We start from the raw sequence: 15,112 nt of genomic DNA, 5'->3' as shown, positions 1-15,112 counted from the left end.
CGTCACAATACGCCAGTCACTACTATTGATGAACTGTGGTATCGTGTTGAAGCTGCATGGGCAGCTGTACCTGTACACGCTATCCAAGCTCTATTTGAGTGAACGCCCAGGCGTATCAAGGCCGTTATTACAGCCATAGGTGGTTGTTCTGGGTACTTATTTCTCAGCATCTATGTATCCAAATTGCGTGAAAATGTTATCACATGTCAGTTCTAGTATAATATTTGTCCAATGAATACCCGTTTATCATCTGTATTTCTTCTTGGTGTAGCAATTTTTAATGGCCAGTAGTGTACGTTTTGCTCTTTGCCTATACACGCTATTGTGTCAAAGCATGCCGGCGTATCTACAGAAGCGGAGTGGTCAACAACCTGAAGGGTGGGTGGGGAGGGGAGGGGAGGGTTTGTACATCGTAACGGCCTACAGCGCTGACTGTGTGCGTTCTCTTGTCTGCAGCAGCAGCCGGACCGCGGGACAGCCATGGCGCTGGTGACTGGGAGCTGGGTGCTGGACGGCCTGCTGGTGCTGCTGCCGCTGCTCTACTGGTACACGACGCGCCACTACTCCCTCTGGAGGAAGCTCGGGGTGCCCTACGTGAAGCCGACGCTGGTCGTCGGCAACATGGGCGGCGTCGTGACGGGCCGCCAGCACATGGGGGAGCCCATATACGAGTGCTACCTGCGGGCAGGGGACCAGCCCTTCATGGGAATGTTCGCCTTCGATCAGCCGCTCCTGATGGTCAAGAACCCCGAGCTCGTGGGCCGTGTCTTGGCCTCAGATTTTTCCTCCTTCTACCGGCTGAATTTTACCATACCGGAAACTGACGACTCCGTGGGCGGGCGGTCAATCTTCGCTGTCAACGGTCCAAGGTAAGAAGTACAATTATTTCAGTTAGTTTACACAAGTCACAGCATCAAAACGATGCCGGACAAAAGTTTTGCCCAGAATGCTATTTATTTATAAGCATACTTTAAATGGAAAAATTACAGTCTACTTGAGTACTCTAAATGGAAGACTTACACGTGTATATTGGTAATCTAAAATTAGGAAAGATTATTTATTTTCGTCATAAATGCTTACAGGGCGTTTGTTTTAACTTGAGACAACCCAAAATCTCGAAAACGACAGATGGTTTGAAGAAACATTCTAGATGTAAAGCTAATACTCATTAAAGACATGTGTCTGTGCTACAACCAACCACTTCATAACCGCCCCTCCAGCATGGGTGGGGTCAACTTGGTGTTTTCAAACGGTATACAGCCCATTTTTTCTTCACATTCAGATTATACGCCAAAATACACTTCTGGAAATGGAAAAAAGAACACATTGACACCGGTGTGTCAGACCCACCATACTTGCTCCGGACACTGCGAGAGGGTTGTACAAGCAGTGATCACACGCACGGCACAGCGGACACACCAGGAACCGCGGTGTTGGCCGTCGAATGGCGCTAGCTGCGCAGCATTTGTGCACCGCCGCCGTCAGTGTCAGCCAGTTTGCCGTGGCATACGGAGCTCCATCGCAGTCTTTAACACTGGTAGCATGCCGCGACAGCGTGGACGTGAACCGTATGTGCAGTTGACGGACTTTGAGCGAGGGCGTATAGTGGGCATGAGGGAGGCCGGGTGGACGTACCGCCGAATTGCTCAACACGTGGGGCGTCAGGTCTCCACAGTACATCGATGTTGTCGCCAGTCGTCGGCGGAAGGTGCACGTGCCCGTCGACCTGGGACCGGACCGCAGCGACGCACGGATGCACGCCAAGACCGTAGGATCCTACGCAGTGCCGTAGGGGACCGCACCGCCACTTCCCAGCAAATTAGGGACACTGTTGCTCCTGGGGTATCGGCGAGGACCATTTCCAACCGTCTCCATGAAGCTGGGCTACGGTCCCGCACACCGTTAGGCCGTCTTCCGCTCACGCCCCAACATCGTGCAGCCCGCCTCCAGTGGTGTCGCGACAGGCGTGAATGGAGGGACGAATGGAGACGTGTCGTTTTCAGCGATGAGAGTCGCTTCTGCCTTGGTGCCAATGATGGTCGTATGCGTGTTTGGCGCCGTGCAGGTGAGCGCCACAATCAGGACTGCATACGACCGAGGCACACAGGGCCAACACCCGGCATCATGGTGTGGGGAGCGATCTCCTACACTGGCCGTACACCACTGGTGATCGTCGAGGGGACACTGAATAGTGCACGGTACATCCAAACCGTCATCGAACCCATCGTTCTACCATTCCTAGACCGGCAAGGAAACTTGCTGTTCCAACAGGACAATGGACGTCCGCGTGTATCCCGTGCCACCCAACGTGCTCTAGAAGGTGTAAGTCAACTACACTGGCCAGCAAGATCTCCGGATCTGTCCCCCATTGAGCATGTTTGGGACTGGATGAAGTGTCGTCTCACGCGGTCTGCACGTCCAGCACGAACGCTGGTCCAACTGAGGCGCCAGGTGGAAATGGCATGGCAAGCCGTTCCACAGGACTACATCCAGCATCTCTACGATCGTCTCCATGGGAGAATAGCAGCCTGCATTGCTGCGAAAGGTGGATATACACTGTACTAGTGCCGACATCGTGCATGCTCTGTTGCCTGTGTCTATGTGCCTGTGGTTCTGTCAGTGTGATCATGTGATGTATCTGACCCCAGGAATGTGTCAATAAAGTTTCCCCTTCCTGGGACAATGAATTCACGGTGTTCTTATTTCAATTTCCAGGAGTGTAGTATGCCAAGTGGATAAATCGGAACATTTCCGACATCTTCTTCGGCGACAGCAATGGAGACAGCCAGACACATTTTCGACGTGTGTGGGGATAACGCCATTGGACAGTACGTGGAAAGAAAATGATTTTCTCGTTTTAAGGAGGTTCGTTTTGACTTTAGTAACTCTACACATTCAGGAAGCCCTTGGGTGTTTGATGAAGGTCGTTTCATCGCCTTAGTCCACAATTATCCACGTCAGTGTACTCGAGAAGTGGCATATGTGATGAACTGTGACAATTTCACCTTCGTGCGACATATTCAGGCGACGAGGAAGATCAAAAAATCGGCACCGCATGCTCTAAGCCAAAATCAGAAAAAAATTGGCGGGTGGCCATATGTGTATCTCTGCTTACTCGTAATCAATTGCTTCGTGAACAACACCTATTATTGAAACTTCCTGGCAGATTAAAACTGTGTGCCCGACCGAGACTCGAACTCGGGACCTTTGCCTTTCGCGGGCAAATGCTCTACCAACCTTTTTTTTTTTTTTGGTCGCTTGTGTTCGTTGCATCTGCTCGGGACGGACGTCGTAAGACATCCATTTATGTTCGTCGTTGATCGATTGACTCAGTTTTTTTATTACAGAGGGCACGTAACCCTCTGACCGAACACGCTGAGCTACCGTGCCGGCTATTAAAAAATGGTTCAAATGGCTCTGAGCACTATGGGACTTAACATCTATGGTCATCAGTCCCCTAGAACTTAGAACTACTTAAACCTATCTAACCTAAGGACATCACACAACACCCAGTCATCACGAGGCAGAGAAAATCCCTGACCCCGCCGAGAATCGAACCCGGGAACCCGGGCGCGGGAAGCGAGAACGCTACCGCACGACCACGAGCTGCGGACTTAATACAATACCCAGCCCCGAGCAGAGAAAATCTCCAACCCGGCCGGGAATCGAACCCAGGCCCCCTTACATGGAAGGCCAGCACGTTACCACCCAGCTAAGCGGGCGGACTTTAATGGTTCAAATCGCTCTGAGCACTATGGGACTCAACATCTGTGGTCATAAGTCCCCCAGAAATTAGAACTACTTAAACCTAACTAACACACATCCATGCCCGAGGCAGGATTCGAACCTGCGACCGCAGCCGTCGCGCGGTTCCGGACTGAGCGCCTAGAACCGCTAGACCAATACAGTCCACCGCTCTACCAACTGAGCTACCAGAGGCTCTACCAACTGAGCTACCGAAGCACGACTCACGCCCGGTACTCACAGCTTTACTTCTGCCAGTACCTCGTCTCCTACCTTCCTCCGCTGCAGAGCGAAGATCTCTCATTCTGGAAACATCCCCCAGGCTGTGGCCAAGCCATGTCTCCGCAATATCCTTCCTTTCAGGAGTGCTAGTTCTGCAAGGTTCGCATGAGAGCTTCTGTAAAGTTTGGAAGGTAGGAGACGAGGTACTGGCAGAAGTAAAGCTGTGAGTAGGGGGCGTGAGTCGTGCTTCGGTAGCTCAGTTGGTAGAGCACTTGCCCGCGAAAGGCAAAGGTCCCGAGTTCGAGTCTCGGTCGGGCACACAGTATTAATCTGCCAGGAAGTTTCATATCAGCGCACACTCCGCTGCAGAGTGAAAATCTCATTCTGGAAACACCTATTATTCCTACCCTGTATCGTTACTGGTGACGAGAAATGGTGTATAGGTTAGTTACGTTTAAGTAGTTCTAAGTTCTAGGGGACTGATGACCTCAGACGTTAAGTTCCATAGTGCTCAGAGCAGTTTGAACCATAGTGAACTTCCCCAAGGTGTAATCATCAGCCCTGACATCCATTTTAACAATTGAGACGACTTGCGACGTAATCCAAGAACAACGGCCAGGAAGACTGCTGAAGTGATGCTACACTGTGGTGACGCCCGCCTACATTGTGTTAAACTGACATAAACATCATGGAAGAGGTAGGTTGGAAAGTCATTCCGCATCCACGTTATGCACGTGATCACGCGATCTCAGATTGCCACCTTTTCCGCTCTCTACCAAGCAGCTTTCAAGGAATTTCCTTTCCGGACATAAAGGCGCTCCGAACATGGCTTGACAGGTTCTTCTCTTCAAAACCAGGTGATTTCTACAGCAGTGGAATCGGAAAGTTACCCATCACTGGCAGACTGCTGCAAATAGTGAAGGAGAAGATATCATTGACGACTAAAGTCTGTGTTATTTGTATGTATTGTGTTTATTTAACTAATGGGAAACCTACGAACTTGTGTACCAACCTAATAAATGTAAACCTTTGTGTTCTAAAGGCTGATATTTGTGTTCAAACGTTACTTGAGTGTCACAAACGCTATTGTACAGTAGTTAATAATATGGGTTGAGATTGACGTTTATGGCAAATAAGCTACATGTATGGTAACGTAGTTTTCTGTTCCCTACGGAGTTGACAGTGGTGACTACCGAAACCGTCGGAATGCTTGATTTCGATGGCCACCCTCGAACCCCACCATCAGATTGACTGATTTCCGTATGTGTTTCCATCCAACGCCGTAACTCTTGTACTTGCCGCTATGCGACTATCGGTGGAATGAAATGTTCAAATGTGTGTGAAATCTTATGGGACTTAACTGCTAAGGTCATCAGTCCCTAAGCTTACACATTGCTTAACCTAAATTATCCTAAGGACAAACATACACACCCATACCCGGGGGAGGACTCGAACCTCCGCCGGGATTAGCCGCACAGTCCATGATTGCAGCGCCCTAGATCGCTCGGCTAACCGGCGGAATGAAACAACAATCATTGTAATAAGGTAAAATGTCCATAAATTCAGTGACAGGAGCAACTGCCATGGATAGCCACCTCAATGGTGATAGGCAAGGGCAATCACCAAATTCAAGCATTCAGTGGTGAGAGGAAAGGGGACTGGCCAAAATTAAGCAATCCAACGGTGAGAGGCTAGGGGTCTCACGGATATCAAAGCACTCTGCTGGCAACAAAACCATTACATTTGAAACGTCCCCTTAGAACAAATTATACACGACTGTGCTTAACCTGACACACAATATTATTTAGCGCAACGCAATCTGACTTTCAAAAATCCCTACAAAAGAATGGCCCTGACTAACATTAACCTATACCTTTCACAAATCACTTACCTCACAAAATGTAAGTAGGCTGTTTATGTTTTCTTATTGGCAACGTTACGTAGCGCTCTGTATGAAAATCACTGGCTGTGCTGTGTGCAGCCTGTGGCTAGTTTGCATTGTTGTCTGCCATTGTAGTGTTAGGCAGCGGCAGCTGGATGTGAACAGCGCGTAGCGTTGCACAGTTGGAGGTGAGCCGCCAGCAGTGGTGGATGTGGGGAGAGAGATGGCGGAGTTTTGTAATTTGTCATGAACTGCTATATATATGATGATATTAAGGTAAATACAGTGTTTGTTCTCTATTAAAATCTTTCATTTGCTAACTATCCCTATCAGTAGTTAGTGCCTTCAGTAGTTTGAATCTTTTATTTAGCTGGCAGTAGTGGCGCTCGCTGTATTGCAGTAGTTCCAGTAACGAAGATTTTTGTGAGGTAAGTGATTTGTGAAAGGTATAGGTTAATGTTAGTCAGGGCCATTCTTTTGTAGGGATTTTTGAAAGTCAGATTGCGTTGCGCTAAATAATATTGTGTGTCAGGTTAAGCACAGTCGTGTATAATTTGTTCTAAGGGGACGTTTCACATTGACATCGGTGTTCCCGGATCATGGGAAATGTAGTTTGCAACCAGACATTGAAACGACTAACCATATTGTACTGTAGAATCACATTTGAGATACTAAAGTAAATTTCGAACTTCAATATCAACCGTTGTAACACAAACGTTTATATTTACACCGCAAATGAAATGTAGAATTAAACGTAACGATTCTCTTTTTCAAAATCAGCATACTTGATATCTGTCGATTACGATTCCACCTAGCACAAATGGGAACCAATGGTCTGAGTAAACCGTACGTATACTTTGAGGCAGAATCCGAATATGCGATAAAAATTGGTGGTTCCCATTTGAAAATACAAAGCTGACCCTGCCCGCCATGCACGAGCTGTGGGTAGGAGGTGGCCAGTTGTAGCACGGACTGATGTTCCCTTTGCTAATATTGTTTTCATACCATGCGCCAGTTTCGAGGTATTTAGTTGTCCCAAGTTAGAACAAACACCGTACATGAAGTCATCTACCGCATAATACTTTCTCTGGAAGCATCTTTTATCACATTAAACATGTTGATGAAGTGCTTACAACCAGATGAATAGACACAAGTAACCTACAAAGTAGGGACCAATACGTTTCTGCAGTGTTAAACACCGGCATAAACATAAATCTAGTTGTTTTTGTACGGATATTTGTAGCCAGAAACGGTTTACACTGAGATAAATTCAGTAGTGGAACGATTTTAATGTAAATTCATCTAAATTTTTAATTCTCTGTTCTTAAGGTGAGTTGAATAAGTTACGTCATCCGAAAGTTATATCACTCCAATCGCTAAAATGTTTTGTTGAGTTAAGATAAAGAAAGCTTATATCACTCTAATGCTGAAATGTTTTGCTGAGATACGATAATGCCATTTAGGCTCATACGAGCTTCCAAACTGTTCGAAATCCAATTTGCCACAGGAGTACAAAAGAACTGAAATAATACATGCAGATTTTTGCCCCGTAACCTATTAACAGAGCTTTGATATAAGTTGTATTCATTTCAGTGTGTACTGGTTAAGTGTCGATCACAGAGCAAGAGGAAATCGAAATTAGAAGTAATCGGACATGGTGTACCACAGGTTAAATATTTTGCCTCCTATTCTGTTTCTGATTTACCATACCTAAACGACCTTCCGTTTCAATTATCAGAAACTGTAAATTTTGTCCTTTTTGTAGATATTGGAAGGTCGGCTTAGAGATAGGGAATGTAATTAAATGTTTCAAACATAATAAAATGTGTGAAGGTAAGAAGATAATCGTCAAATTTACACAGTTTAATATTGGTCATAGAACTCCACAGGTTTTAAAAATAGTCTACTGAAACAATGAAATAAAAGTAGTACGTACTCGTAATTTTAAGTTTTTCCACAACTTATGCATCTTTGCCTGTGGTCCACATTACAGAATCTACAATTGTGCAACTTGTGCGTACAGTACTTATTTTTTCTGTGTTCTGATAAAACTGTTAGGATGAACTCCAACACATCATTGGTGCTCTGTGTTCCTGATATAGTATCTGTGCTTCTGCAGTCTGAACTATTGCCAGATTTAATCGTCATCGACCCATCCACATAGCCATTTTTATCACGGCCAAAAGACATCTAAGATAATGTAAATAGCCCGTGTATCCTATGTAAAAATAACGATAATATGTGCGTTATGTTCCTGACCTCATTATTCGAGTAGATTATTTCCTACACTGATCGACGCAGAAAAAAAAATGGAGCACCCACGGCGGGTGCTGCACTTTTTTTGTTAGGCAGTATATACCTTACTATATGAAGTAAGCAAAAAAACAGGAGTACACATAGTGTTTCCGCCTATTCTTAAGACTGAAATGAAAATGCGGCACTTAGGATGGAAAGCTGGCGAATGTCTTCGACATCTATCCCCTGTTATTTGTTTAGAAGTACAATCTGGTGAGGTATATATGAAGGTGTAGTAAAAATGTGTCTCCTCCGACAGGTGGAAGATGTTACGTAATGTGTTGACGCCAGGTTTCACTTCCGGCAAGATGAAGCGCATGTTCCACCTGGTCGAAGAGTGTGGACAGGAATTGATTGAGCACCTGACAGCCGCTACGAAAAAAGGTATCGCTGTTTTCTTACAGTAATTGTTGTTTCTGTTATATTACTATATCGGAAAGTTGCTACGATATAAATGAATCAACAGAAAGATATGGAATATAATGTGAACGTGAGCTATAGTTTCCCAAAATGGGAAGATTTAAATACAAAGTGCAAACCAACGATAGTGTCAGCTGATACGTGACACCACGTCCGGGTTCCCGGGTTCGATTCCCGGCGGGGTCAGGGACTTTCTCTGCCTCGTGATGACTGGGTGTTGTGTGATGTCCTTAGGTTAGTTAGGTTTGAGTAGTTCTAAGTTCTAGGGGACTGATGACCATAGATGTTAAGTCCCATAGTGCTCAGAGGCATTTGAACCGTTTGATACGTGACAATCAATTGCTGGACTGAATGTCTCATGTATATTTCCATAATTTATTTAAGTTCACTTGGTTTGAGTTCGAGCGATGTCAGTTGATTAATGCTCATGTTTATAGCAAGCAACCTCTGTGATTTTGGCGATTAGGCTGTAAACTCTTCTTATTTCTCTCTCCGTAAACTTGTGGAAGCTGCATGCAAATCGTTCTGAAATTTTCTTGGAGTTGGAGAATCCCAGGTGAACGGCGAGGCTGAGGTCTCATACGGTCCGTGGGGACGATAACCATTTTAGCTTAGGAACCAGGAGGCAGGGTAATCCGTGTGGCTGACCATTTAACCATGGAGACACGGCAATATCTGGGCCTTGCGTCCATCCTGCTGCTATCTACATAACAATTCACTAAGTCACCTCACACTATGTGAGGCGTGGCCGCCTTCTTGAGAAAATCGGATAACGTGGTGACGAACACCCAAGTTTGGGCCGATTTGCAGATTTAACAAGCCCAGCCAGCCGACCGTAGGTGTTGACAAAAGAACTTTGTTCTCGTGATGGAAAGTCCTTCCCATAAGAGTGTGCAGTTACAATGCTCTACCGTGAGAAACGAGGTAGCGCTGATTTTCATCTACAGTTGTCATTTAACTGAGGGACTGTGAACGCTACTTTCCATAAAATCCAAACGTGGATGGGTTGTTTGGGGGAAGAGACCAAACAGCGAGGTCATCGGTCTCATCGGATTAGGGAAGGACGGGGAAGGAAGTCGACCGTGCCCTTTCAAAGGAACCATCCCGGCATTTGCCTGGAGCGATTTAAGGAAATCACAGAAAACCTAAATCAGGATGGCCGGACGCGGGATTGAACCGTCGTCCTCCCCTCCCGAATGCGAGTCCAGTGTGCTAACCACTGCGCCACCTCGCTCGGTTCCAAACGTGGAACCCAGTGCATTGGCTGCTGAGCAAACACGACTGCAGAGAAGGGATATCAGACAGAATTATTAAGAATTGCGTTCTTCTACAGGATAATGTTGCAAAGCTGTTACTAACTCAGAAATTGTCGGTTTATTTACTACTGTACCACTCGTCGAAATATTGAAAAAGCAATTTCACTGGCGCGCAGAAAGTTGTGCAGTCTCAGAGGCAAGACAACAACAAACAGGGATCATTTCTTCCTTGGCAGAAGGTGAGTCGACACATCTCCGGTGGACATCGTGGAAGGACTTCTTCCCCACCACGCGCAGTCAGCAGCAGATCATGGGACACGCTGCCTTCTATTCAACGACTTGCAGGGTTTAATGAGACTATGCGAGTTTAGGCAATTGATTTCAAGACGTAGAAATAAAAATAATCTTTCGGTTTGACGCCACTTCGGCGACTTGCGCGTCGATGGGGATGAAAATGATGATGATTAGGACAACACAACAGCCACTCCCTGAGCGGAGAAAATCTCCGACGCAGCCGGGAATCGAACCCGGGCCCTTAGGATTGACATTCGGTCGCTCTAACCACTGTTTTTTTTTTAATCTCATTTTGTTCGACATTGTTAGTTGCATTTGTTCGGGGCGGACGTCCCATGACACCCGTTCAAGTTCGCTGTTGGTCCTTTCACTTAGTTTCTTGTTTACGAAGGGCAGCTAACCCTGTGACCTAACACGCTGAGATACCGTGCCAGCTAACCACTCAGCTACCGGTGGCGGACGACGCAAACATGATGATGTGAATGAGTAACTGTTGCAAACCTTTACAATCATGGAATATTTGCGGCTTCATTAACGATTTATTCTTCGTTGTAGTATGCATATATTAGGTAATCACTCTTTCGGCGTCATTATTAGGTTGGAGCACAACTTTTTTTTTCTTTTGCATGTTGGTATTCCGGTTGCCATGGGTTTATTTGTCAACTGTCATCTTTCATTTGTAGTTCACCTTTGCTATCTGAGTTCACTTATTGTAATTTTGTTATTTTGGAATAGTCAGTGGAACTGTGAGCGCAAGAAAATGGAGTACCAAGTGGAGAAATCGGACAATTTCCTAGACATTCTGCTGTTTGAGTACAGTAGGAGGCAGCCAGAAACATTTGCGTCTTGTATGGTGATCACGCCATTGGACAGAACACGGCAATAAAATGGTTTTCTTGCCTTAAGGAGGACCATTTTGACATTAGTGACCCCCATATTCAGGAAGACCTTAGAGTTTGACAAAGATCGTTTCGACGTAATAGCCCACATTGATCGATATGAGTGTACTCGAGAACTGGCAAATGTAATGAATTGTGATCATTCCTGTCGTGCGACATTTGCATGCGATGAGGAAGGTTCAAAAACCGGGAGAGCGGGTACCGCGCGCTCTAAACCAAAATCACAAAAATCTGCGGGTGACCTTATACCTATCTCTGCTTGCTCGTTGTCAATTGGCTCGTGAACAACACTGACCATTCCTATCTCGCATCGTTACTGTTTATCAGAAATGGTGTCTTTATGCTAATATCAGAGAAAGAAGGGTATGGTTAAGCCCAGACAAAGTAGCAATTTCCTGTACAAAGACATTCGCGTATACACGAAAGATAATTTTATATATCTCATGGAGCAGCGACGGTGTGGTGTGCTGCGAAGTTCTTTGCAAAGGTCTAAGCGTCACTGCTGACATCTATTGTCAACAACTTAGACGTCTTGCAGCCCACGTCCTTACGGAGCCACCACTAGCTGGCTCACTGCCTTGCTGACAACCTGGATTCATGGCACTGTGAGGTCTGCACCATACTTGAGCTTTAGCATCAGCTCTCACCAACTGAAATTGGGACTGTCTGACCGGATGTGAAGGCATTGCTAACTACGCAAAAAAAATTTTCGTGATTTTCTTTAGATTTCTATTCTTTTTCTTTTGTTCATATGGGCGTTTCTAATTGTTATAACATTCTACTGTGATTTTTAAATGTAAAGATGTAATTGTGATTATTTCGTTTGCCAATGGATAAATATGTGTCTTGCTTTGTACCTGTGGTAAAGTTTGCAAAGTTCTCTTCTGGAATATTATTAATTGTGAAAAATGCAGTCAATAACATTTATAACGATCTATGTAATTTACGATAACGATATAACATCTATAGACAGGGGACAGCGATAGTGATATCGATAGTCGAAAGGTTGTTGAGTAGTAGAGGGGATGGTGGATGGTGTGTCTGTGAAGCGTGCGCGGAAAAATAGTACTGTGTTTTATGAAAAGCATACGCAATTGTATGGACAGTGATACAGAACTATCAGATTGTTAATTCTCTTTTACCACTGCGGTATGTAATGCCATCGCCAGCGAACTTTAAGAGCAAATAAACCGGACTGTGAAAGTGTCGCTAACAATACTTTGTTGCGGCCGACACGAACAGTGCTTTTATGCAAATGAACTTTGCTGGTATTGGTTTTGGGTGGTGGAACTGTTGCCTATCACATTCTATCAAGCCGCCAAAGTGAAGACTTTAATTAACTGTGCAATATAAATGACTTTCAGTGACGTTGTCGAAGTTTGAAATGCGAGAACAGAGTGGGCATTGTTTACGTTGTACTTCACACACAAGAACAATTCTATGAACTGTGTATTTGTGGATAAGACTGTATGAATGTGACGAACTGTGTAATTATGGACGACAGCGTCACGGACAGTGCATAAAGTGTAAAAACGAGCGATGTCTACTTCATGTACTTTGAAAGAGAGGGCATGTCAACAACGGTCGCATACTGGCGTCTTGTGGTTTGTTAATCACCACGGGGTTAATGATACAGCTGTGCCGGAACTTTGCGTTTCGCCGGAGAAGATTAACCAGCGGAACTGCCTGTATCCTGCTCTCATCATCGTAACCCGCCGACATCGTGCTGCCCAACGCAACGCTTCGTATGCAACAAAAAGTTAAGGGATTTCGCTGAACGCTATCCCCTGACCTAGAAACTTTCTTTCTCTATTAAAAGTATAAGAATTACAGACTCTATTCAAATAAATTCTTTGTTTAGTTTATGTTTGCTTTCTGCTAACGAAAATAAAATTACAATCAGTGAATTAAAAGTTGCCTGGTAGTCATTGTTGAAACACCAGTAAAAATAAATTTCTTCCTCTCATTAGAACTAATTCTCCTTGCATGTCAAAATTATTGTAGTTATTTTATATAGTTTTATGTATTGTTGTGGAACTAGATATATGACAGTGACTAATAAGAGTATGTTGTCGCGAAATATGGCTTCGCGCGAAAATTACGGCGACCGCCATAATTGCTTGCGTTCTGACCAATAACGTAAAAGCTGCTATTCCCGTATTGGTGCATTTTCTGACGTGAGCGTGAATTATAAATGTCAGCTGTCAAATCACGTAGGGACTGTTTACCCAGTAATAAAAGTTATTGATATTGTATTGCTAGGGGTCGTAGTACACTCCTGGAAATTGAGATAAGAACACCGTGAATTCATTGTCCCAGGAAGGGGAAACTTTATTGACACATTCCTGGGGTCAGATACATCACATGATCACACTGACAGAACCACAGGCACATAGACACAGGCAACAGAGCATGCACAATGTCGGCACTAGTACAGTGTATATCCACCTTTCGCAGCAATGCAGGCTGCTATTCTCCCATGGAGACGATCGTAGAGATGCTGGATGTAGTCCTGTGGAACGGCTTGCCATGCCATTTCCACCTGGCGCCTCAGTTGGACCAGCGTTCGTGCTGGACGTGCAGACCGCGTGAGACGACGCTTCATCCAGTCCCAAACATGCTCAATGGGGGACAGATCCGGAGATCTTGCTGGCCAGGGTAGTTGACTTACACCTTCTAGAGCACGTTGGGTGGTACGGGATACATGCGGACGCGCATTGTCCTGTTGGAACAGCAAGTTCCCTTGCCGGTCTAGGAATGGTAGAACTATGAGTTCGATGACGGTTTGGATGTACCGTGCACTATTCAGTGTCCCCTCGACGATCACCAGTGGTGTACGGCCAGTGTAGGAGATCGCTCCCCACACCATGATGCCGGGTGTTGGCCCTGTGTGCCTCGGTCGTATGCAGTCCTGATTGTGGCGCTCACCTGCACGGCGCCAAACACGCATACGACCATCATTGGCACCAAGGCAGAAGCGACTCTCATCGCTGAAGACGACACGTCTCCATTCGTCCCTCCATTCACGCCTGTCGCGACACCACTGGAGGCGGGCTGCACGATGTTGGGGCGTGAGCGGAAGACGGCCTAACGGTGTGCGGGACCGTAGCCCAGCTTCATGGAGACGGTTGCGAATGGTCCTCGCTGATACCCCAGGAGCAACAGTGTCCGTAATTTGCTGGGAAGTGGCGGTGCGGTCCCCTACGGCACTGCGTAGGATCCTACGGTCTTGGAGTGCATCCGTGCGTCGCTGCGGTCCGGTCCCAGGTCGACGGGCACGTGCACCTTCCGCCGACCACTGGCGACAACATCGATGTACTGTGGAGACCTCACGCCCCACGTGTTGAGCAATTCGGCGGTACGTCCACCCGGCCTCCCGCATGCCCACTATACGCCCTCGCTCAAAGTCCGTCAACTGCACATACGGTTCACGTCCACGCTGTCGCGGCATGCTACCAGTGTTAAAGACTGCGATGGAGCTCCGTATGCCACGGCAAACTGGCTGACACTGACGGCGGCGGTGCACAAATGCTGCGCAGCTAGCGCCATTCGACGGCCAACACCGCGGTTCCTGGTGTGTCCGCTGTGCCGTGCGTGTGATCATTGCTTGTACAGCCCTCTCGCAGTGTCCGGAGCAAGTATGGTGGGTCTGACACACCGGTGTCAATGTGTTCTTTTTTCCATTTCCAGGAGTGTATTAAGAAACACTGGTTATACTCAAAAGTGGGTAGATGTATGGTGAACGCCCCCAGTGTTCATGCAATTATTGACAGTGTTGTGTGTGATTCACGAAATTTTGTCACTTTTTCTAATTCCTTTCAGATATTGTGTTAGATGTCTTTGAAGTTTCAGAGAATATATACACAATTTTGTTGGTCCAGGTTAATTTCAGAGCAGTTTCTCGTGAATATTAGTTTTCAGTTCATAAGAGCCAGTCCTGACAAAACTCTACCATCTGGTGAGCAAGATGTATGAAACAGGCGAAATACCCTCAGACTTCAAGAAGAATATAATAATTCCAATCCCAAAGAAAGCAGGTGTTGACAGATGTGAAAATTACCGAACAATCAGTTTAATAAGCCACAGCTGCAAAATACTAA

At 45.9% G+C, this 15,112-nt stretch overlaps 1 protein-coding gene across 1 annotated transcript in view; it reads left to right on the top strand.

The window, feature by feature from the left end:
* The first annotated feature begins 480 nt into the window (after nt 1-480).
* Nucleotides 481-15,112, top strand: part of LOC126101186 (cytochrome P450 6j1-like) — a 136,707-nt gene continuing 122,075 nt past the window's right edge. Inside the window, exons 1-2 of the mRNA XM_049911883.1 lie at nt 481-869; nt 8,403-8,527. Coding sequence (XP_049767840.1) covers nt 481-869; nt 8,403-8,527 — 514 coding nt within the window. The remainder of the gene's footprint in view (nt 870-8,402; nt 8,528-15,112) is intronic.

This window comes from Schistocerca cancellata, chromosome 9 (genome assembly GCF_023864275.1).
Source record: "Schistocerca cancellata isolate TAMUIC-IGC-003103 chromosome 9, iqSchCanc2.1, whole genome shotgun sequence".
NCBI lineage: Eukaryota > Metazoa > Arthropoda > Insecta > Orthoptera > Acrididae > Schistocerca > Schistocerca cancellata.
The sequence above is the reverse complement of the archived record's forward strand: the minus strand, read 5'-3'. Positions and strand labels throughout refer to the sequence as shown.